Genomic DNA, 26,284 nt, shown 5'->3' on the forward strand with positions numbered 1-26,284 from the left:
TTTTTCTTTTGTGTGTTTACGTTTTACATTTTACAGTTATTATGTTATTGCTTTGCACTCGTTGTTTTTGCACATTACGAGTGTCACTTTATTGCGATTGCACTAACGTTTCATTTAAAATAACAGTATCAGACGTTTTTTTCTTTGCGTGTTGACTAAATGGACAAAAAATAAAATGATATGTCGATGTTGTTCAAAGATGTCAAAGATGTGTCACGAAAATGCTTTACCTCAGAGAAAATAATAAAACGGCTGTTTATTTATTTTGGGAGTGAATGGAGTTGTGGAAAGCTTGTTTGTTAATAAAGTTTGACCTTTTTGAATATTTTGTTGACATTCCCTTGAGCGTGGCAACATCTAGAGGTTGCATAAAGTAACTACATTCTCTACTGTAGTCAAGTCGTCACATTTATTTACCGTAAATAGCCCTTAATCCCAAAAATTTCTCGAAGGACTGCACAGGATTACAATTACAAAATTGCACAATTACCTGATCTTAAACCAGCATGCACTTATAGCGCCTTATAATGGGGTGCGTCTTATGTATGGCATAAGTTTTAAAATATATCATTCATTGAAGGTGCGCCTTATAACATGGTGCGCCATATAGTGCGGAAAATACGGTACTTTATTATTGTTTTATTTTCAACACAAGGATACTGCTGGAAGTGTGAATTTCCCTACAGGGATGAGTAAAGTATCTATCTATCTTTCTATCCATCTAAAATCCCACATTTGCTATAAATAAGGCATGTCCAAATTCTAGTGCGGGGTCCAGTTACAGCCTGTGATCAAATTTATATGTGGTCCACTAGTAATTTTGAGAGCAGTCTAAAATATATTTCTACCAAAAAAAAAATAAAAAAATCACCATTTCCCCAGATAATGGCAGTAGCCCTTTGGCCTCCTTCCTATAGGCTCTCTGTGAGAATTTAAGCCCACCCCATTCCCGACATGGCAACTGTAAATAAAAAAAAAAGGAAAAATAATTGACTGATAATTGAAAATCAATCTTTTTCACGGAAATGTGGCCAGTTTCAAAGAATATGATATCAAGAGGCGCTGCCAGACAAAACATGTTGACAACAGAAATCTGGAAACGAAAGCTGGGAAAGGTTGTAGCAACTGGAAGCAGTTTTAGTAGCAGATCAGCACTTTTTCACAACTCTCTGCATGTCAAATGAAAATGCTACAAAGGCGAGCAAAAGCTGACGACGTTGCAAACCTTTCGCAGAGGGTGAATTTATTAAAGACTTTTTAAAGAATGCCAAGCTGATTAGATGGCCCTCACACATTTTCAGCTTACCAAATCTGGTCTGTTTTCTCAAAGGTTTGGATACAGTTGCTATAAATTTGTCTAAAAAAAATTGGAACAAAAACCAGTCCAAACCAAAGATAAGATCAAGTCTAAAAAAAAATCCAAAACCAGGACCGCGAATCGGACCTACTAACCTGTTTAGCAGGACAGATCCCAAATAAATCCAAAATTTCATATTCTATTTGTAAAACTTAGGAGGAAGAGAGGTGATTTATGATGACAAATTAATGTCAGTCTTTTGTAAAGAACTCTTATGTTAAGTTGACGGGTTGAAAATCAGGCCATAAATATAGCAGCAGTATGTCTTTAAAACATTAAAGATCCATTTTAGCGAGGCTGTCAGTGAATGAGTTAACAAGAGTACTGCTGAAACCTACTAAAGTGGTTGGGTAATTGAATTGTATTCAAAGACATAAAAAAAGACTTTAATCCCTCGCTACTTAGCGCTTTATGTTTTGCAACTGCAGTGCATTGATACATTCTCCCTGATCATATCATGCTTCAAGCAGGGGCTGGCAAAGCACATGTTTTTTAGCCCCGTTGGCCCTTTTTAGCTCTTCTGTGCACTTAAAAGTGAACAGCAATGATGCAATCACAATCTACTATCCTTTATTGCATATTTCTGCAAGCAAGGAACTGAAGACCAAAAACAGCAGCACAGAAGTTAGCGCATGTGTGGCACAGTTCTGAGGTCATTGGATAAAACCTTCCTCTGTGGAGTTTGCATGTTCTCCCCGTGCTTACGATCCAAAAGTATGCATGTTAGGTTTATTGACCGGTTCAAATTGTCACTTAATGAGCGAGGGAGTTTTCTGTCTGTGCGTGCCCTGTGACAGGCTAGCAACCAGATCAGGGTGTCCCCTGCCCACTGCCTGAAGACAGCTGGGCTTGGTTTCACCACCCCTGCGACCCTACTGAGGATAAGTGGTGCAGATAATGGATGTAGTGGCAGAATTTTTTCTCAAAGCGAGCAAAATTATATACTAACTGCAAGATAAGAGACGTTTGCTCATATTTTTTTCTTACTTTTCTTTAAGAAACAACAAATGTACTTAAAATGAACAAAATGTCATGGTCGCCTTGGCGACCGGTCTGCCCCGCCCCCTGGGCACCAGCTGAAGCAGTTCAACTAATTGCGTGTCTGCTATTTAAGGCTGGATTGTGGGTTTTGCGGGTGCTGGCTCATTATACCTTTTCTGTTCTGTCATGCCTTGTCCTGTTTAGTTGAGTTGGAAGAAACCTGTGTTTGCACGTTTTTGTTAAAGCCTGTTTGTTCTGTCTTGTCCCTGAGTTTTGGACAACTTTTATTTTGGTAAATAAAAGTTTTTGATCGTCACGCAATTGAGTTCTCCCTTCCTGCCTCCTGCCTCCGTTCTGCTCCGGTCACCCCTTCCACTCCGTGACACAAAATGTTCAGCCAATGTGGTAAGATTTTTGTTCTCTTTTTTTGATGCGTGGGATACAGCCTTTGTAAATGAAAATGACAGATTCCTATATCCTGATTTTTTTTACTGTCAGCTTTACAAAGGCTGTATCCCACAGAAATAGAACAAATCGACATATTGTAATCTGTCATTTCCAGTATGAACCTGTGTGGCATTTGCTGTTGTCCCGCTAGGTGCACAATGTATGTGTGGGAATCCTGGTTAAATGAATTAATGATTGAGTGTGATGCCTTTATTCAGAGTGTGAAAACACAATCAAAGCGGGATAAATCGAGAGAGTCGGTCAAGCGTGTGGCATTTCGAGTGATGATGGCAAGTTGCCTCCGTTGTGTCAATATGAAAATCTAATGGGTCTTTACAGAAGTACCTGTTTACAGTAGACCTCTGGGATATGCCACTAACTCATTCTAAGGTGGGGATTGTTCGCTGAAATTGTCATATACTAGGGGATATAAAACCTATGGTAATGCATTGGTAAATGCAGTCTGAACCCCCAGTACCACAGATAAAAAAAACAACACATCAAGTAAGTACTTGTGTGTTACACATGTGCATATAAATAAATAACATCTGGAGTAACTATACATGTAAAAGAAAATTGAAATTGTATTTACCTGTGTTTATACAGGACTTGAGCTTGTTGAATTTGTGGGTGGATACAAAGGGAGGATGAGTCAGCAGATTTTTTTCTTTAACATTTCATTTGCGAGGCCTTGTCTTTCTTGATAATCGAAAGCCTTATTTGCATGGTTATCATTTTTTTTGCCCCTCCTTTTAGCATCAGTTGTGTGCCTTGTGATCCCTGAAGGATGAATAGTGTACAAAAATACAATATTGTATCACTGACTTCCAAAGTTTTTTACAATACGTTCAGTCAATATATTGCATCATGATGCTGAGATGCAAACCAATAGCAGACCAGCATTTTATATGATGTTGACCAATACCAGGCGGGCATCTGAGAGCCTCAACTAGGCAAACACACAAACACTTCAATGTTTGAATTTAATATATATTATGCCACGCAAACAAGATATCTATCTGGTTGATGATGTATGGTAATAAAATCTCCATAGAAAATGCAGAAAAAAACATCTTATTCAACACCATAAAGTGAAAACTTTACAAGGCGGGGACGCCATATTCCGGGAGTCTATTGTATTTTATTTTTATGAGCTATCCACTAGTCCTGGTGACTGTTGTGTACTGTGATCTAAGTGTCAAGTTCCCTTTCCATTCTGCAGGTTAAATATATACCAATCTCCAACCAAATACTCATTCATGACATCAACAGAACCACTTGCAAACGTATAATCACCTGTAGACTGGTTTTGAGGTGGCTTTTGCCGACCCGCGTTGAGATTAGCCAAAGATTAACTCGGGTGGACTATTGACCTTTTTGGATGCAAAGAGCTGATATCACAGACTGGCAGTGGGATGAACCGACTTACTCACTTGAGTCTCAACTTGTCACATTTTGCTTTTGTTCCCTCGTCTTGACAAAAAATAATTTTCATATAGCGTAAGGTGTACGCTCGAATCACTTTGTTAGTCCTCTCAGTGTCACAGTTAATTGGGCTGAGAAGGTATTAAGTCAATCTTCCAAATGTCACCCCGATTGGATTGGAAGCTTTTGCTGTTCTTGTGGTCAAGAAACTTTCTAAATTAATCCTTTTTTTTAATGATCCTACCACTTGGGGTGTAAAGATAGTTATTCATGTTGACAGCTTGGCAGAAAAAACAGAGTTTTACTCTTGGCTCAGTTGATTATATTTTGTAGCTATCAGGGCGGTTGCTTGCTCTTTTGAGAATTGAGTCCTTACATAAATTAACATCTTGACAAAGTTCCAAATATTTGCTTTGCACTTTTTACAGTCTTGCACGACAAAAGTAGCACTGTTGAAACTCCTTACGAGTCCTGCACAGCAACGTTGGACGTTGCTCAAAGATGAGCAGTGGGAGTATTTGTAATCAAACGTCCGAAGCGTGTTTGCTTGTTTCATGTGTCTCATTCTGTCAAGTACCTCCAAGTTAGTCAACTGCAAGAATGAGCCAAAAGTGTGATATATCTTCACAAAACTGGCAAAGGTTGAAAGTTGAAATGGGCTTTGAGAATAAAAGAAAGATAAGAAAGATTATAACGAGCTGCCGTGCCTCAGAATTCATCTGTTTTAATGAAGGTCTTCTTCTGGTTCCCCTCCAGGATCTGGACGTATCCAAGGGGAAGTCCCTTAGCCCTTACAATCTGCACAACGCTACCTCACCAGGCAAAGACGAAGGCGGTGCCGGTGGTCGGTCATGCGGCGATGGGGGCTCGGCGGCCCTGGGTACTCCCGAGAGACGCAAAGGGAGCCTGGCTGACGTGGTAGACACACTGAAACAGCGCAAGATGGAGGAACTGATCAAGAACGAACCAGAAGGTTAGCACCAGAATTTATTTTGTCACTTGGCTTTGCTCCCCTTCTGGCTCTTTCTGTTGTAAGCATGCACTTTTTGTTTGGTTTCTCTTCCTCTGCTATATGGGCTCATTGACCGCCAAACTTTTGCATAATTATCACCACCTGTGCAAAGCCACGTAAAGCACTCTTGGTGGCATCCCAATATCATTCTAGCCTGTGTTGACCAACATCAAGTGTCTGAGATATAGTCTTGATGTTTTGTCAGATTTAAAATTAGCCTTTGGTCAACTCTAATTATCTCTTGGCAGACAATTGACTGCTTAAGTCACTACATGTAGCAGCGATAATGGCCATAAGGAGATCACCAGCAGGTATCCATCGGTACAATTACATGCAGGGAAGAGTTGGATTGAGATCAGAAAATTGGTGGTGTTTGGGTTTGGAACGGACGTAAAATCTTGAGCCTAAGCCCGAGTCTGAGCCTGATATGTATTTTGGCCTGAGTCGGGCCTTAAAAAATGTTTAAGTCTGCCAGCATTCTTTCTTACTCCCTTGTTTGGGCCACGAGAGACCATGATCTGCAAAAAAAACTGAAGTCACTTCATCACAAGACACACTGTTCTAAACTCTTCCAATGTCAAATCAAAGAACTTCTTCCTGTCTTTCTATTATTCACTTGTCATTGTTCTTCTTTGTCTCTTGACCTCTCTCTCTCCCCTAAAGTGGCATGCTAGATTGTTAAGGGCGTACTGCTGCCCAATCTTCATCCCGTCAAAATGGGCGGCCTTAAAGTTTTCCCATGAGCTCTTAAAAAAATCCGTCGCGGAGTGTATTAGAAATCCAAACAAAAGACAAGTTGTCAAAAGCAAACAAACGGATCAGACCAAAAACAAAACAGGATCAAATACGGGCAGATTCAAAGAACTAGTCATTTAACAGGTTTTAACAGAAGTCTCACGGAGTTTAACCAGGTTTAACAAACGTTCCAGCAATGCACAGTACAAAGGAGCGCGCTCAAGTGCTCCAAGAGCAATCAGTCCAATGCGTCTCAGCCGGTGTCAAGGGGCGGGGCCAGCTGGGTGCTATGACAACCGTGCAGGACATGACACACATAGTGCCATTTAGTCTTAATTTAAATCCCCCTGTTTTGTGTTGGGCTCAGAAGTCTGTGAAAGGGGGTAATGGAGAACTGAGAGCATTATGAAGACCAAACTACAACGCCAGGCAGGTCCAGCATAAAGTTGTGGAAAAGTTCAAAGCAGGAATGGACTGTGCAACAATCGTGCTCATCCTTATCCCACAGGGACAAGACTACAAGTCTAGATTTAAACACTTTCACTGAGGTTGCATATAAAATTTCAGAGGGCAGAGTGTTCCACAGCACCAGGGCCCAAATGGAACCTGCGGATATCTTGTTGGCTCTTGGAATCTTTAGTAGACAAGCATTTTCCGAGCTGGAACATAGGTGGAAATTTGAAAGATAAGAGGGAGAGAGTCCATTAAAAAATTGTATAAAACCAACAGGACTTTAAAATCACATCTTAAACCGACAGGAAGCCAGTGCAGGTCCGATAAAATTAGGGTAGTGTGATCAAACTTTCTTTTAATTTGGACCAGTTTTTGAGATCAACATATACGTTTTTTTAGATTAAAATTTGTGCTTGGAGACCAATCAGAATAAGTATGTATATGACTACTTTAAAGATTTTACCACTTCCCTTGGATTTTGGAATAACTTGAATGTTTTACAGTAAAGGACAGTGTATAAGATTAAGCGGCTCCTAGTGTTTAAACCTCAGTGTTCCAACCAGTGGAACTGTTTAAATCCAGACTTAAAACACACTTATATTCTATAGCATTTTAATAACCTATGTTTTATGTTGACAATATCTATGTATTATTTGTTATTGCGACATCTGTTGCAGCCTGGACATCCTGGAAGGGGGATTACCTTATGTGCGGTCCCTTCTCAAGGTTTCTTCATTTTCCTCATGTTGAGGTTATTGATTTTTCCTTGCCCTCATGTAGGTTTTATATCAGGGGATGGTGTAATAATAGTCTGTGGTTTGCAATAATCTGTGGTCTGTGCAGCATTTTGAGACTCTTTGTGATTAAGGGCTTTAGAAATAAACATGACTTAAACAACTTCTTTAATTAGGGGACACTGCAAAATTTGAGCGCTAAAATTTGCTGTATTGAGTAGTGTAACTGTAAAAGATTGCTCCAAAACACAAAGGTGAATCCAAACTACAAAGATTTTATGTGACCAAAGGCACAATATTTCTTCTTTTATTACGCAACCTTTTTTAAGGTTTTTGTTTTTGGGGGCACCATTAGTAGAACAGTACAAACGTGGCAGCTCTCAAGTATAAAATAAATACAAATTGTTTGATCTAAGAGTAGGGTATTAAGAAGTAATATATTTTTGCCTAATATTCAAATATGTATTGCTTTTTGTAATTTTTATTTGCCTAATATTCAAATAAGTATTGCTTTTTTTAATAAATGCAGTTTTTTTACCATTAGTAAGGCTCAGAAATTTTGTATTTACACGACCATAACAGCAACGTGTTCAAAGGAGCAGACTCCGTAACGGCTGGAGCTTTCTGTTGCAGCCACTGCTGTTGCGCCTAAATCAGACTCCCCTTCTTGTGAACTATGCTTCTGAGCACTTGGGTGATGGTGACATGTCTAAATGAACTTATTATATAGATGACAATCATTTTTTTTAATTCTAATCACACCAATCTATTTTCCTTCATATAATGATTATACAGACTACGATCGTGACACACATTCAGTTGGAAGCATAGTGTGTGTTTATGCGAAGGGGAGTAGGTTTTTGCAGGGTAGTTAAATTGAGGCACATCTCTTGCTGCCGCTCGGTTTCCCTGATCTTCCACACGGAGTAGAAATCAACACACCATAGCGGACGATGGAATTAAAGTCAGGTTTTGAAGTTAATTAATATTAGGGGGGACAATTCCTAACGGCCTCCGGTAGCATAATAACTTTCAAATTTCAAGATACGCCAGGGTGTTAGCATGCATCAGTACTTTCGCCATCAATGCATTTCATATAATGTCTCATGTCCTTTTTTGCACAAGAGTAACTTAAATGACACAGGGAATCGCATAGACGTCACCTTTAGTTGGAAATGTAAACAATATCACAAAGAAATCAGATTTCACCACAACATGTTGTGTGTCCGCCGTGGCTTGAACTATTAACAAAATCATTATCTCTTACATCATCATAATGTTCATTTTTAATCATTTCAAAATGATCACATTGTTGAAACATATACAGTATTTTACAATTTCTGAGAATGTTTTATTTTCCCGTCCATCCCCTCATTAGTCTCCAACAACAATCAAATGTGTAAAACCTGAGACAAATGGGCGTTTTTTTCATGATTAATTTGAAATAAAATTGGACGTGACCAAAGGACAAGTTCCTTTTTCTAAAAGCATATTTTGTCACCAATTATATCTTTCAGCGTATATTTTTAGATAAACTTTGGAAAAATGATTATCCATCTACAATTTTAACAGTAAAGCAAAATTGCCCTCAAGCAGGATAATTACTGTATTTTCACGATTTAATGCCACACATAAAAGTCTTAGACTTTCTTCAAATTGTGCGGCGTGCCCGATCATGCGTCGTGCGCCTTGTATCTTATGCAGAGAAACATAATAATAACACGGTGGCCTAAAGGTGGCCGAAAAAAGACTTACAACAATTTGTGGTGCAATCCAAAGATTTTGTGTGATCTTTCACATTTCCAACTAAATGCGACTTCTATGCATCCCTTTGGATTTTTAAGCATCTCTTGTTTGGTTTGATTGCTATCATAGCCCGCTTGCGCAGAAGAGGAGGGGTGACGTCACGCGCGATGCATTGTTAGCGGAAATGCTCATGGATGCTACCGCCGTAGCATATTTAGAATTTGAAAGTTAATGTGCTACCGGAGGCGGAACAGAGTTGTCCCCCCAAAATCTTAACAAAATCATGAGATAATTCACATTTCCAACCAAATGTTACATCTATGCGATCGCCTATGACTTGTATGCCTTCTACCGTGTTCCCCCCACAAGTAGAAAAAGGCCGTCACACGCATTGAGTCCACTGTTTGTAGAAGTACCACTCATACTGTAGATGCTAACACCGTAGCGTACCTAGCAATCTGAAAGTTATTGTTATCGTCTAGGTGCTTTCGTTTCATGAAACTGTTTCATTTTTTCACCCGGACTAGGACTACTGTGGCGCAGAAATTTACAGCGGATTATAATGAAAATAATGGATTGTTGAGGCTTGGCTTGACTGTTTAAGCTTTCGGAAAGTGACTCTGAAAGTGAATAAAACAAGCCTTTCAATGGAGTGTTAGCGAAGCTGTTCTCGTCAGAAACAGAGGGGAAGGATCACAACGCTTATGTTATGGTTTACGGGTAAAAAATGTGTTTTGCACCAGCTTTTTTTTTTTTTTAACTTTTGTTTCATCCATGTATTTTACTTTGTACTGTATTTACATGCCCATAAAGCACACTTAAAAGTCTCACATTTCATTAAAAAATGTTGGGCACACCTGTCACAGATTCGATGAGTCAAGACCGAGTCAAGACTTACAACTGTTACTTCACAATAATATTACTCAAGTAGAAGTAAAAGTAGTCATCCAAATAATTACTTGAGTAAGAGTAAAAGAGTATTTGGTGAAATAATTACTCAAGTACTGAGTCTTATTCATTAATTTTTATCAATTACCAAAATCCATACAATCAACAACAGAAAAATATATTTAATTTAAAAATAAATTAAAATCATCAACATAAAGTGCTTTATTATACAATAAAATAAAAATTGTATAAATCAAATAAATAGATTAAGCACAATTAGAAGTTGTCTTCATCAGATTGACTGCTGTTAGTGCTAGTAACATCATGATCATCTGATGTAGTCAAGGCCTGTGACAAGATACATTGATTTCAAAATTATTAGGTGTGCACATCATTCTTACTCCTACTGTATAGGCTGTCGAGCTGCTGATGTTTGAAATTGAGTTACTTTTAATTACCACTGTGGTTTGTCACTGACCCATTATAAAACTAAATGACAGTAATATTGAATCTACATTATTCGTTTACTGTATACATGAAGTATTTTTTACCAGCATCTCCTCTGTAGTCCAGGAGGTTCTGAATCTCAGGAGGAGTATTGCTGCTGCAATCAGCTCAGGCTCCTTCATGACAGCTCCGAATCTTTTTTGTATACCTTACTGTATGGCGTGAACAAGTGGTGTCCACGTTTGGGAGGAAGACGCTAACCTCTTTAGCTTGTTCCACAACTTTTTCAGTGTTGGCAGCAGAAGACCCATATGCATGGAAGATCCCCCTTTTAACAGTCTTCATTACAGCTGCATATTCAACCAAAAACCTATTTCGGCCGAATTTAACCCATGAAAGATATTATGATAATTGAAAAAATATTAAGAAATTAGTAACAGCATTTTATTATGCATCATAGATGTTAAAAACACAAATTACAAAAGTCTGTCACTCACCAACAAACTTAGTTACTTGAGACAAGCGGATTCGTCCATTAATAAGCAGTGCTAATTGAATTCAATTATTCTTTCAAACCAAAATACATTTTTGGTCAAGTTAAATCTTAAATGCTAAGGGTAACATGCTTTTGATGTGAGGCAATGAGTGCTCCTCGTCTTCTGCGTCTTCATAGTCGGTATTGGTGAGCGACATTTTTGATCTGTTTCATTCGTAAACAACTTTTTTCCTTGCTGTTATGGTGATATGTGACGAACCTGTGTCCCACATCCATATGAATGTACCACTTAAATTTTTTCTCCCTTCCGCAGTCACTTAAACGTGTTGAGGCTCATTTTGTCTGTCACTTTCCAAACAAAGTTATTTTGTAAAAATGTTACTAAATACTGCAATGGAGGATACCAACGTATTTACCTTCAGTGCAATTAACTTCAGTGCAGACAGCGCTGGGTAAAGGAGAAAGAGTGCGTGTGCTGTGTATAGCTCCACCTATTCCTACTGCTCACCCAAATAAAATGCTCAACAGGTTTTGTTAGAGCTTCTAAGTAAAACGTTTGTTTTGGGTTAGCTTGTTCTAAGGCTTTTCATCATTAAGTGTCTCAACAATGAACATACATTGTTTAACGAGTTTCCATATAAAGGATTATTTAGCAGTTTACAGCCGAAACAGGGTCTCTTGGTGTGACACTTGTAACCTGTAGTTAAAATGGTGTCCTATATATACTGGATCAAAACCTTAAGCCATTAGTATTGTGTCAGCCTTACATGCCCAATATTTGACTTTGCAAAAAGCAATAAATCGAAAAATTGCACAGGTCCTAGTTTATCTCTGAGCCGTATGTACTGAAGAAAGGAGCCATATATGGTTTGAGAGCCATAGGTTCCCGGCCCATCTTTTAGACTATGCATGGTTGAGAAGGTGATCGGTAATAAGGGCGGATATATCTGACATGGTTGGTTTAATTAATTCATGATCTAAGCACTTTTCAGACATGAATGAATTGGTAAATTGTAGATAGATAGATAGATACTTTATTCATCCCCGCAGGGAAATTCACATTTCCAGCAGCATCCCTTTGCTGAGAACAATACAATAATAAAGCAAAAGGAATACAATACACAAATACCCAATGTGACGTGCTAATACCCACTGTAGCGTGTTGTATAGAGTATTTAAATAGTGCTCCATAGAATACACACTGCAATAAAAGTACGGTAATATGCAATGTAGGGGGTGTGGTTTAATGTGGGCCTTTACTCCGCCGGGTGGAGTTAATGAGCCTCATGGCATGAGGAAGAAAAGATCTCTTCAGTCTGTCCGTGGTACAAAACAGTGACAGCAGTCTGTCGCTGAAGCTGCTCTTCTGTCTGGATGTAATGCTGTGTAGTGGATGTGATGAATTATCCATGATTGACCGCAGCTTTTTCAGTGCCCGTCTCTCAGCTACTGTTGTCAGGCTGTCGAGCTCTGTGCCCACAACAGAGCTCGCTTTCCTCGCCAGTTTATTGAGACGAGAGGCATCCTTCTTCGTGACGCTGCCTCCCCAACACGCTGCCGCATAGAAGAGGGCGCTTGCCACAACTGTCTCGTAGAATATTTTTAGGAGCTTTTTGCAGATGTTGAAGGACGCCAGCCTCCTGAGGAAGTAAAGTCGGCTTTGATCTTTCCTACATGGAGCTTCTGTGTTGGCAGTCCAGTCCAGTTTGTTGTCCAGCTGCACACCCAGGTATCTGTAGGTCTGGACAAATTTCTACACCTTCTCCTTTGATGGTTACAGGAACCGGGTGAGTTTTAGTTCTCCTGAAGTCCACCACCATCTCCCTGGTCTTGGTGGTGTTCAGGTGCAGGTGGTTTGCGTTGCTCCACTGGACAAAGTCCTGAACCAGTTTCCTGTACACTTCCTCCTGCCCACTTCTGATACATCCCACGATCGCAGTGTCATCAGCAAACTTTTGCACGTGGCAGGACTTGTACTGAAAGTCCGATGTATACAGAGTGAATAAGAACGGAGAGAGCACGGTCCCCTGCGGGGATCCTGTGCTGCTAACCACAGTGTCCGATTAACAGCCCCCCTGTTTCACATACTCGGGTCTGCCTGTCAGGTAGTCCGTAATCTATTCTACAAGGTGTGAGCTAACTCCCATCTCTGTCAGTTTCCTACTCAGTAGCAGAGGCTGTATGGTATTGAAGGCACTGGAGAAGTCCAAAAATGTAATCCTCACAGCCCCCTTAGCCCTATCCAGGTGAGAGAGGGATCGGTGTAGCATGTAGACTATAGCATCCTCCACTCCCACCTTCTCCTGGTAAGCAAATTGCAGAGGGTCGATGGCGTGACGGACCTGTAGCCTCAGGTGGTGCGGCAGCAACCGCTCCATGGTTTTCATCACATGTGATGTCAGGGCGACCGGCCTGAAGTCATTGAGTTCCTCAGGTCTTGATTTCTTTGGGACTGGGATGATGCAGGATGTTTTCCACAGCTGAGGGACCCTCCCCTGTTCAAGGCTAAGGTTGAAGATGCGCTGTAGAGGGTCTCCCAGCTCCAACGCACAGGCCTTCAGCAGTCGGGGGGGATACTCCATCTGGACCAGCTGCCTTGCTGGTTCGCAGCCTCCTTAGCTCTCCACACACCTGGTCTGCAGTTATCTTGAGTGGGGGGATGTCCTCCGTGCTGGTGTCCAGTGGGGGAGGGACAGCTGCAGTACTCTGGGGTGAGGATGAGTTGGGGTGGTCAAACCTGTTGAAAAAGTTGTTCAACTGGTTGACCCTCCCAACATAAACGTCCACAGCCACACCCTGCTTGGTGCTGCAGCCAGTAATGGTTTTCATCCCTTCCCACACATCCTTCATGCTGTTGTTCTGCAGCTTTTCTCCAGCTTCCTCCTGTACTGCTCCTTCCCTTCCCGGAGCTGGACTCTGAGCTCCCTCTGTACTCGTTTTAGCTCCTGCTGATCACCATCTTTAAAGGCCCTCTTTTTTTGGTTCAGAAGGCACTTGATGTCGCTTGTGATCCAGGGCTTGTTGTTGGCCTAGCAGCGTACAGTTTTTATAGGAACAACATTGTCCATGCAGAAGTTAATGTAGTCAGTGGTGCAGTTTGCCACCTCTTCAATGTCCCCACTGCTGGACCCTAGCAGAACATCCCAGTCCATACGTCCAAAGCAGTCTCTCAGAGCCTGCTCTGCCTCAGTAGACCATTTCCTGAAAGAGCGTGTAGTTGTTGGTAGCCTCCTCACTTTTGGTTTGTAATGAGGTTTAAGCAGAATGAGGTTGTGGTCTCCTTTCCCAAGGGCAGGCAGTGGCGTAGCACTGTATGCATCCTTGATGTTCGCATACAGAAGGTCAATAGTCTTTCCCCTGGTCTTGCAGTCCACATACTGGACGAAAGAGGGCAGTGTTGTATCAAGAGTCACATGATTGAAGTCCCCAGAGATTAACATGGCGGCCTCCGGGTGTTGTGTTTGTAGCTTAGCCACAGCGGAGTGGATGACGTCACACGCTACTTCCGCATCAGCGCGCGGTGGGATGTAAACAATAACACCAATGGCGTGCCCAAACTCTCTGGGCAAGTAATAGGGACGCAGACTTACGGCCAAAAGTTGGACATCACGGCAGTGTTGTGTTGTATTAATACTGTCTTTAGCAAGATAGAAATCTTTGTGTTTACATGCCCGGGGTTACATCACCTCGTGTTCACGTAGATGGCAAGTCCGCCTCCTTTGCGCTTCCCGCAAGCTTTTGTGTCTCTGTCTGCTCTAACAGCACAGAAGCCAGTTAGCTCGATGTTAGCGTCCGGGATGCTAGACGTGAGCCACGTTTCCGTAAAGCAAATCAAGCTGCACTACCTGTATGCTTTTATGTCTTTCACAAGCACAGCCAGTTCGTCGATCTTATTTGGTAGGGAGTTGACATTCCCGATGATTATGGAGGGTACCGAGGGCTTATATCGCCACTTCGCCGCTACCCGCTTAGCCTTTACCTTAGCACCGGCTCTGCACCCTCGATAGGGCTGCCTCACCTCGTCAGGTAAAAGGGGGACCACGCCGGCTCGAGAATTCTTCAGGTAGAGGAGTTGATTCCTCGATCAAACGCATTTTTGTGCGTTATAACCCATATCCATAGGATATAAAGTAATCCAAAGTGCTGCAAGGCAAGGCAAGGCAAACACTGAAGATATAAGCAAAAACAACAATAAATCACAAAAGTAGCGAAAATAACACGGGAGCTTGCTGGAGTGGCTGCAATTTGCGACGGCCCCAGAAGTGTATATATATATATATATATATATATATATATATATATATATATATATATATATATGTATATATATATGTAGATGGCGGGTAGATTTATCGAGGGAGGGGACACCTGACACTTTGGACTAGGGGTCTTAAAGTTGTGACCCAGGGACCAATTGTAGCCCGCATGATGATAGTTTGAGACCCCGGCCTTTTATATGAAAACTCTTAGTCATCAAAACAGATACAAGGTATCAATACTAGTCCACAAAATTCCCATGCCTTTGCAAAAATAATTCTTAAAAAAATAGGACTACTCTAGCTTCAAAAGGACAGTACTGATATTATTTAGCAGTGTCTAGTGGTGAAAAAGTTGATATTGATTGAAATTTTACGCAAAAATGCATAAACTATGATGTAAACTTGTACTTTTTAAAATACTTCTTGATCAAGTAATTTGCATTTATTTTACATTACAATAGCCTCACTTAGAGGGAGCTTAAATATTTGTCTGTCATTTTGCTGCCACCGGTACCCAAAAAATAAAAACATTGAAAAAGGCTGGCCCAAAAAAAGAGAAGAAACATGGGGCAGTTTGGTCACATTGGGTCTCCGTAGTTTGTTTTATTCTTTGAGATTTTGAGCACTCAATTTCACTTGCAGCGACAACTTACAGTCGTATATCACACAGTGCCCCGTAGTGGTGTTCTTCCTTGTTAAGTGTACTGTTTTTTTATTTGTTTCCGCTTAATGAACTGTCCTTTTTCCTGTAGGTCCTTTGGGTTTGTTGAAAAGTAAATGTGAATTCCAAAAATATTATTGCATCCCATGCAAATTATGGATTAATTTATTACTTATTGATTTGATTTATTTTTGTATTAATTCATGTTTTTTTTTTCATCTCAGTTTGTTTGGCATTAAAAAAGATATTTAAGAGCAGTTTAAGGTTTTTACGAGTGGTTTTCTTATGGAAAACCATATTCTGCCCAACCTCACCCAGACCCTAGCTCTGGTGGCCCCCATGTAAACAGAGTTTTAGATCCCTGCTTTAGACAGTGCAAACACAAGGCAGTTATGGGCACGCTGGCATCTCCCAGGTCAAGCAAAATGAATTTTTTTTTCCCAGCGGTGCTCCGATGCACTGGCCTCCAACTCAATGACAAATGTCGCACAACACACACAAAGCACTTCATCTACTCCAAGGCAGAGTGGGATCCGAGGGCTTTGCTTTTAGAGAGCAGTGAGGCATTTTATGGGACAGCACTTAGGCCAACCCATTGTGCCAGACAAGCGCATACTGGCCGAGGTTCTCTCACGCCTCCGTTCACTCAACTGGGTGACAATGGGAAGGGCGTGTACGTTCTGCCAAGGAGCAGGAAATGAGAGAAAAAAGGTACTTGATAAGTGGAAGGAAAAATATTTTGTTTATCCACCCATCAGTCCATATATATATATATATATATATATATATATATATATATAAATATATATATATATATATATATAATAAGGCAGCACGGCGGCGCAGTGGTTAGCGCTTGTGCGGCACAGTTCATGTCGTGGGAACCTGTCGTGGGTTCAAATCCAGCTCCAGACTTCCTGTGCGGAGTTTGTATGTTCTCCCCGTGCTTGTGTGGGTTTCCTCCGGGCACTCCGGTTTCCTCCCACGTTCCAAAAACATGCATTTCAGGTGGATTGGCCGGTCCAAATTGTCCCTAGGTGTGAATGAGCGAATGAGTTGTCTGTCCCTCTGTGCCCTGCGATTGGCTGGCAACCAGTTCAGGGTGTCCCCTGCCCACTGCCCGGAGATGGCTGGGATGGGCTCCAGCCCCCCCGCGACCCTAATGAGGATAAGCGGTACAGCTAATGAGATGAGATGAGATGAGATATATATATAATATATAGAGGGAAGAAAATAAGTATTTGAACACCCTGCTATTTTGTGCTATTTCTCTACATCAGTTAGGTCAGAGTTTGAGCTCCCTCCAAAGATTTTCGATTGGGTTCAGGTCTGCATGGCTGAGCCATGCTAAAACATTGATATGCTTCATACGGAGCCACTCCTTGGTTTTACTGGCCGTGTGTCTCGGGTCGTTGTCATGTTGAAAGACCCAGCCACGACCCATCTTCAATGCTCTGACTAAGGGAAGGAGGTTAATCCCCAAAATCTCACAATACACGGCCCCAGTCATCTTCTCTTTAATGCAGTGCACTCGTCCTGTCCCATGTGCAGAAAAACACCCCCATGCTTCACAGTAGGAATGGTGTTCTTCGGATTGTACTCTTCATTCTTCTTCCTCCAAACACGATCAGTGTAATTATGACCAAAAAGTTATGTTTTGGTCTCATCTGACGACAAAACTTTCTCCCGTGACTCCTCTATATCATTCAAATGGTCATATGTAAACATAAGACGGGCCTTGACATGTGCTGGTTGAACCATGGGAACCTTTCGTGCCATGCATGATTTCAAATCGTGACGTCTTAGTGCACTACTTACAGTAACTTTAGAAATGGTAGTCCCAGCTCTTTTCAGGTCATTGACCAACTCCTGTCATGTAGTTCCGGGGTGATTCCTAACCTTTCTTAGAATCATTGAGACCCCACGATATGATATCTTGCATGGGGCTCCACTCTGATTGAGATTGACCGTCATGTTTAGCTTCTTCCATTTTCTAATGATTGCTCAAACAGTTGACCTTTTTTTCACCAAGCTGCTTGGCAATTGCTCCGTAGCCCTTTCTAGCTTTATGGAGGTTTACAATTTTGTCTCTGGTGTCTTTGGACAGCTCTTTGGTCTTCGCCATGTTACAAGTAAAAATATTACTGATTGTATGGGGTGGACCGGTGTCTTTATGCAGCTAACAACCACAAAGAGTCGCATCTGATTCAGGATGATGAAATGGTCTACATTTATATAGACTTCGCAAACCGCTTTACAGTGTGCTTCACATTTCCCAATAGCGGCCGTGCAGCCATGTAAGGCGCTAACCTGCTTATTGGGGGCATTAGGGTTTCAGGGTCTTACCCAAGGACACTTCGGCATGTAACACGGAGGAGCCGGGATTCGAACTGCGATCTCTTGATCCCAAGACGAGCGCTCTACCTCCTGAGCCACTGCCGCCGTCCACCTGATACATTAAGTACAGGTGGACTTCTAATGGGCAGACTAACATGTCTTTCAGGGTCAGAATTCTTGATGATACACACGTGTTCAAATACGTAATTGCAGCTGTATCACACAAATACATTGTTAAAAGTGTTAAAATTGTTAAAGAAAACATGCATTGTGACTATTAGTTAAATCAAGTCATTTTTATTTGTATAGGACTTAATCACAAAGAGTCTCAAAGGGCTTCACATGTTATTACACAGACTTTTTTCCAGACTATTATTACACCATCCCCTGATCTGGAACCAACATGAGGGCAAGGAAAAACTCAAAAACCTTCAACATGAGGAAAATGAAGAAACCTTGAGAAGGGGCCGCACATGTGGCATGCCCCTTTCAGGATTACCAGAGAGCAAAGGATGTTGCAATCACAAATAATACAGAGATATTGTCCAAGAAAATTATAGGTTATTCATATGCTATAGAGTATAAGTGTGTTTTAAGCTTAAATTTAAACATTTCCACTGAAAGTGCAGAACGGAACTCGGGGGGAAGAGCATTCCACAGCACCGGTGCCCGGATGGAGAACGCTCTCGAACCAGCGGAACACTTCTTGGCTCTTGGCATTACCAGAAGACCGGCGCTCTCAGAACGAAGGCTTCGGACTGGAACATAGGGGGAAATCAGATCTGAAAGATATGAGGGAGCAAGTCCGTGCATGATTTTGTATAATACTAAGAGAACCTTGAAATCACATCTTAGGCTAACAGGGAGCCAATGCAGGTTAGCCAAAATCGGCGTGATGTGATCGGACTTTTTTGTCCTAGTTAAAAGCCTCGCTGCAGCATTTTGTACCAGCTGAAGACTCTTGATTCTGGACTTCGGGAGACCGGAGAGTAGTACATTACAGTAATCGAGACGGGAGGTAACAAATGCGTGAATTATAATCTCCGCATCCGACTGAGACGGTATAGGACGAATTTTAGCAATGTTGCGAAGATGGAAGAAAGCGGTTCTAGTAATTTTCTTTACATGTGTTTGAAAGGACAGATTGTGGTCAAATATGACACCTAAATTTTTAACTGAGTCACTCTGTGTGATGTGACATTTGTCAATGTTCACAGCAGTTTTTGAGAGTAAGTCACGGCATTTAGATGGACCGATAACTAACATTTCGGTCTTTTCAGAGTTAAGACGCAAGAAATTGAGTGACATCCACCCTTTTATCTCAGTGAGGCAGGGCTCCAAATTTCCACAATTTAGTGTGGCAGATTCCTCCAACGGAAGATATAGTTGAGTGTCATCTGCGTAGCAGTGGAAATTGATATTATACTTGCGAATAATATCACCTAATGGAAGCATGTAGATGCTGAAAAGAAGGGGGCCAAGCACTGAACCCTGCGGAACACCACAGGTAACACTAATACGCTCAGATGTCATTTCGCCATATTTAACACAGTGCGTCCTATCTGAGAGGTAGGATCTGAACCATAAGAGGACGGTTCCTGAGAGACCAATCCATTTTTCGAGCCGTTCTAGTAAGATATTGTGGTGCACTGTGTCAAAAGCAGCACTAAGGTCCAGCAGCAGCAAAAGTGATGAAGCGCCAGAGTCCATTGCCAAAAGGAGATCATTGGTTACCTTAATGAGAGCTGTCTCAGTAGAGTGGTTAGCCCTGAATCCTGATTGCATGATTCAAAAAGATTGTTCTCGGATATTAAATCATTCAGCTGCTGTGCCACTACTTTTTCAAGTACTTTAGAAAGAAGCGGTAGGTTTGACACAGGTGTATAATTACATAAGCTTTCTGGATCAAGGTTGAGTCGTTTCAGTGTAGGTTTAATAACAGCGGACTTAAAAGCCGCTGGAACTTCACCTGAGTAGAGTGATATGTTTATAATATGAAGGTGAAGGTCCAAGGACCCCTAAAAGCCCTTTAATAAGTGAACCTGGAAGCGGGTCGAACAGGCAAGTCGTGGGTTTGGCCGTATTCACCACCTGTTTAAGATTATCGAGTGACAGTTCACTAAAACGGGACAAATTCCCTGGACAGCCACCATGTCGTGCAACTATAGATTTCAGCCCTTTAGTATGTGTTGTATTAATACTGTCTTTAGCAATTTTATCCTGTATGCATTGAATCTTCTTATTAAAGAAGACCATTAAGTCATGGGCTGAATGGGTGGAACTATCTGGGATAATCTGTTGCCTTGTAAGCGATGCTACAGTGTCGAAAAGGATTTTGGGATTGTTCTTTTGTGACGCAATCACCTTCGAAAGGTAGTCTAATTTTGCAGAGGCAAGGGCCACTTTATACTTTAACAAGCTGTCACACCAGGTTTGAAGGAAAACCTCAAGCTTTTTCTTTCAGATTTCGTCTATTCTTGTTTAAGGGATTTAGTTTCATCAGTAAACCAAGGCGTGTGTCTTTTAGGTCGTGATTAAAGCCGTATGGGCGCAACTGAATCTAGGACACTAGCTAGCCAGGGTAGCATTAAACCAATTCATGAGTGAGTCGATAGAGCCTTTGATTGAAGGAAAGGACGCAACTGCTCCTGAAAGAAGATCGGAAAGCTCAGAAACTGTGCCGGTGCTTATATTGCGTTTGCTAAATCCTTCACCTTTTTTAGTACTACATTTATCTAGCACCTTAAATGTAACTAAATAATGATCAGAGATAACGGTAGTACACGGTAACACCGTCATGTTTGAGGTTGAAACTCTTCGAGTCAGAACCAAATCTAGCGTGTTTCCATCTTTTATGAGTTGGCAAATGAACCAGTTGATTAAAACCAAATGCATCAATTAGAGACCGAAACGCAACAGTAAGTGAACTGAGTGGGGAATTTTTATGAATGTTAAAGTCCCCCATAATTATAATTTTGTCTGCATAGGTTACTAGTTCAGCGAATTCGTCAAAGAAAGCTGTGTATGGCCCTGGTGAGCGATAAATAGTTACTACATAAATTGACACCGCATAACAAGAGCCTCGAACGCCTTGTAATTATTAGAGGTACAAGGAGTAAATTTGAGCGTTTTTTCAGAAATTAGCGTGACACCGCCAACCTTCTTCAAAGGGCGTGCTACATGGTTGCTCACGTAGTTTTGAGGAGAAGCCTCATTTAGCGGTAAAAATTCATCCGGTCTCAACCAAGTTTCACATAGACCAATCAAGTTAAGTTTGTAATCCCGAATAATATTATCAACAAGTAAAGCTTTAGGAGCAAGTGATCTAATATTTAAAAGACCAAATTTTAGCTTTGCTGAATCGTTTAACTTAGCTGAAGTCTTTGTAGAGATCGTCACAAGATGTCGCCGTTCGGGTACGTTGAGTTTCAGACGTCGGTTGACCCGCAAAATCGATGAAAAAGTAATGGTTCAATTAGACACATCTTCGTGTCATTCTTCCTCCTTCGACTTTGCACGCTTCACATATTTACGCGCACGACAACCCCGCTTCTGCTTTCTGTCTTTACGGCGCCTCCGTCGCTTCGCAGGTGGAGTGGCTGACCACGGAGATCCCGGATCCCTTTGTAGCTTGTTCGGGATATCATAGGCGGTATAAAAAGTGCCCGAAAAGTCGAAATTTAGACGCCCACCCAATTGAATAAGTTCCTCCCGACTATAAGTCTTATTGGCCACGCATGTGTCCAAAAAAGAAAGCAAAAAGGGGAGAGAACGGTAGTGTAATAGAAGGTTAGCTGGACATCCACTAGCCGCAGCATCCATACGCGGCGCCATGTTGGATCCACTTCTAGATTTTTCTTTTTGGATTTGATCTTTCATAGTGGACATGCACCTACGATAAAAATTTCAGACCCCCCAGGATTTCTAAGTGAGAGGAATAGCAAAATAGCAGGGTGTTTTCTTTCTTCTTCTTTTTTTAATATTAATTGTAGTTCATTGAAAAAAAAATGTAATATGTAAATTCAGAAATTACAAACAAATAAATGGAATAAAAATATAATATAAGCATAACAATAAGTACATAACTAAATGTAAAAATACATTTTAAAATACTAACAAAATTCCCGAAATACATAAAGTCCAATTAAATAGTGTATTCTTTTGTTTATTTCTCCTTGATGGTGTATTTTATTCATTTACTTTTTTTTATGAGTGATTCAATCAGTATCTTAAAATACATCTTTAATAATTCCATATTTTTTGTATTTATTTGAATATTTGAACTTAATTTTTCGTTATTTTATAATTTGTTTTTGTCTTGTAGTTTTTTTTTCCATTTGTGTGTTTTTAATTTTGGAATTCAAATCATATCTATAGTTAATTTCAATCGTTTTGTATTTATGTCAGCATTTATTCATTCTTTCGGAAGCTTTTGAACCTATTGACTCTCTTTGTTGCATGGAAAAATTAACAAAGTCAATCGCGGTATTTGTCTGACTACAGTTTATTGTTGAAACCTGTTCCGAGGTTACTGAAATGTGTTACGTCATGCTAGCTAAGCTCAAATTGCTGATGAAGGTCCATCCTCACTTACTAGACTGAGGAAGTAGAAGAGGAAAAAGGCACATAAATAAGGTGAAGTGGGTACTGTAAGTGGAAGTAATCTGATTGAGCTATGTGTCACTTCATCATTCAACTTTAAAATCACCATGCAATTCAAATGAGACATTTTTTAATCCTTTTTGAACTTGAGGCCTATTGTGGAGCAGTCCATTGTCACCCCAATGAAAGCCATATTTAAGTCACTTCTCTTATTGAATTGTTTTTTTGTTTTTCGGCTTCAACGTTCTCTTTACCCGGCTTTTTTGCCAAACATTCGGTTGGGACAAAACTCCCATTCTGCCTTTCTTCCCGGTCCAGATGAGCGGAATTGAGGAGATGAATAGCGGGCATGTCTATGTGTGTGTGAGTGTTGTGCTTTTGTTCAATACAAAAACATAAAGGGGCTATGAGAGAGAGGGGAGATTGTCGTGTAGTCTTTGTCTGTGTGTGTGCGTGTTATTGGCCCCCTGGCGTGGCATTAAGTTGAGGACAAAGGTTTGAGGTTCATGAATCAGCCAAGCTTCCAACCCTGGCCATTGTGGCCGAGTCACAGTGTGAGTGTCCTGCAGCATATCGAATATGTGCGGTCATATCTTGTGACCAGGCAGGTGGGGTCAAAATGTGTGGGCACAACTTTGTAGATCGCTTTAAATATGTTTCCAAGTAAATGCAAGTTTATTCCACACAAAATTCCCACCCTCCTTTTACCAACATCCATTTCAATCAAGGCAATGCTAAAAATATCTCTCTGCTACTCATTTGCACTGTTGTTGTTTTCCTTTGCCCCTGGTTTTTTTTCGAACCTTCTGCCCTGTCCTTCTATTACCATGGTGAGACAGAGGCATGTTTTCCAGTTTTTCCAAAGACTTCAAGGTTAATTAGTTTTTTGCATTGGATTCTATCCTTGGGTTAAGTCCATGCGGGAGGGATACAGGGAAATAGAAAGGAAGACAAAAATGAATGATGGTTGACACCAAAAATACTTTTTTGAATCAGTTAACCTATTTTGTGCCATAACGTACTCTATATATAGGTTTTAGGAAGCATTCCCCCTGAGTGTTAAAACGTAAAATTATGTTGTTGTATTTTTGTTTGTTTTATTTAAAAAAGCGTTTGGTGCAGCTTATCAGTAACTATTAAGCCTCTGGGTAATAAATCGCCTTTAGATGACAGAGGCTTTGATCAGATCTTTGACCACACACCGAGGGAGCCCCCACTTCCAAGTCTTTCTTTCTGTGTCCAGCGATTGAAGTGTGTTAGCAGCCCGTATAGTGAGTACAGTGGGACCTCGCCACTTCTCGGTTCCACGTTCGTGGGTTCAGTGTTTCACGGGTCTAAAAAAAAAATAATAATAAAATAAAATATTAAAAAAAAAAAAAGCACAACACTCACACACACCCAGCCAACGAAACACATGCGCGCGATAAATAAACGAATCTTGACGGCTTCTCTGACGAAAACATCTCGTTCTTTCCAGCCAGCGTTAACAGACAAATGGGGCTTTGTTCAAAAAATGACCATGCTGTTGTGTGCATTATGCCTCGAGAGCGTTGTACAGAGCACAGCTAGTGTTAAAAGCCGTTTCGAGACGAAACATGTACATGAATTCAAGGATGAGCCTGACAAGACAGAGACATTAAAACGCGCAGTGTCTAGGTATGGCCAATAAACACAGACCCTGAAAACCACCGCTAAAAAACACCACCACTGAAGCAAATTATCACATTGCTCACTGCATAGCAAAACACAGAAAACCATTTACTGATGGCGAATATTTTTAAGAAGCGTGCGTGTATGCACGCGTGTGTGCGTGTGTGCGTGTATGCGCGCATGTGCTTTCTGGTTTGCTGCTGTTATTTCAAGTAGTGTTTGAAATAACGTCCCGGGGCGTGCATCTTTTACGTCGGGCGTAGAACTTACAAAACGTCTCCGTCCGGGTGGCCAACGACCTTTTCATGAAAAAAAAAAAAAAAAAAAAATCTTTTCTCATCAAACATTTGCTTTATTCCGATTTCGGAATCTTTGTTCGGTCTGGAAATTTCGGTTTGTGTAGCAATTTGCATACTCGGCAGCTGATCAGAAGCCAGCGTCGAATAAATTTGTGCTTCCGGACTTTCCCGAGCGTTATAAGGTGGTGCATTTGCATATCATTTTCCAAAGTAGACGCACAGAGAACACAAGAAAAATGGATAACTGGTTAGGAATCAAGCCAAAACCTCAGCCCCAGAAGAAAGATTCAAAAGTTGCAAAATATATGACGCTACAAAACGTAGACGTACATTTAAAAGCATAGTGGAAATAGGAGTTCACGTGGCTTGTAGCAGACGACGCAAGGCAAACATTGCATGAATAAAGATGAGTTAATACACTTACATACTGATGGCAGATGGAAAACAGCGATGTCATATACAGTGGGACCTCGGTTATCACGGTTAATGGGGACCAAAACCAGGAAAAAATGAGAAAACATTTGGTGTGGTTTGGTCATTTTGAGTCTCCTTAGTTTGTATTCTTCTTTGTTTTTTGAAGACATTGTTTTTGGCAGGACTACACCAGTGTTTGGCCAAATATGGCCCACAGGCCACTTGCGGCCTGTCAGGCTTTATAATCCAGGCAGCCAAACAAAAATGGTAAACATATGATAATATCTGTAAAGGCCTAAACATTATATTAATAAAATAAATTGTGTCACTCTTGTCCCCCATGTCCATTCGTGTCGCTGAAGGCTACATTTTTCTGCAAATGCAGTTTTTTTTAAGTATTATTTGTTTTAAAATATTTATATAATTTCACAAAAAAAAACACTTTTGGAGCTAACCTTTTTGAATATTGAGTACTTGAAAAATAGACTTATATTACTTTACCTTAATTCTGAATGTTTCAAAACCAATTTGATTGGTATACTTATAAACAAATAAAGATGAAATAAAGTATGCATGCTTATTTTATCGTAAATACAAACAACCAATAAGCCTACATTATCTTTTTTCTCCATGTATTGCTGAAGTATCGTATTTGAGACTCTGTGTTGGCAAATGCAAAAAAATCCAATCAATTAATCATTAATTTCCTTGTATCCCTTCAGCGGATTTATTTCTAACCCAATGCGTCCTACGACATAAAAGGTGTGCCCACCCCTGCACTATACAGCACAGGAACATTTAGTATCAGTGTACCTTAAAATAATCCAAGGATATAGTTGGGAATTAACAATGAACTGTGTGCAAGGTGGCTCTACTTGACTGTTTCTCTTCTCCAAGCAACTTATGGTTCTTGGATTTGAATGATCCCCGTTGTATTTTAATTTTCACAAATTACAAAAATAAACCTTAAAGTAAATGAATGCAAGGCCCTGAAAAAGTGTTTTTTACCTGTGCTTTTTGTGATCGCCTGGAGACCACACTAATCGGCATACCAGCAATGAAGACATTCAACTCTGCTGGAGAAAGATTCCGGGCTAAATGCCCTCTTTGAAATTGGGATGATTACATTGATTGGCTTTTGTTTTGTAGTTTTTGTATCTAAACTCATGGTTGTGGTATAGTTGTTTTTGCAACCAGCAGAAATCGATGCTGCCTTGAAATCATGATTTAAATTCTTAACATGATACTATGAAATGCAATAAAAGAGTCATGAGATTATTATTATGCCAACAACCAGCCCTGGATCACAAGCGACATCAAGTGCCTTCTGAACCAAAAGAA

At 40.7% G+C, this 26,284-nt stretch overlaps 1 protein-coding gene across 9 annotated transcripts in view; it reads left to right on the forward strand.

The window, feature by feature from the left end:
- The window catches only part of sox5 (SRY-box transcription factor 5), a 190,726-nt gene that overhangs the window by 18,565 nt on the left and 145,877 nt on the right, over window positions 1-26,284 (forward strand). For all 9 annotated transcript variants that reach the window (XM_088347757.1, XM_088347758.1, XM_088347762.1 and 6 more), the window contains exon 3: window positions 4,967-5,183. In XM_088347757.1, coding sequence (XP_088203883.1) covers window positions 4,967-5,183 — 217 coding nt within the window. The remainder of the gene's footprint in view (window positions 1-4,966; window positions 5,184-26,284) is intronic.

Source organism: Urocampus carinirostris, chromosome 11 (genome assembly GCF_059441175.1).
Source record: "Urocampus carinirostris isolate Australia breed hairy pipefish chromosome 11, RoL_Ucar_1.0, whole genome shotgun sequence".
In the NCBI taxonomy this organism is placed as follows: Eukaryota; Metazoa; Chordata; class Actinopteri; order Syngnathiformes; family Syngnathidae; genus Urocampus; species Urocampus carinirostris.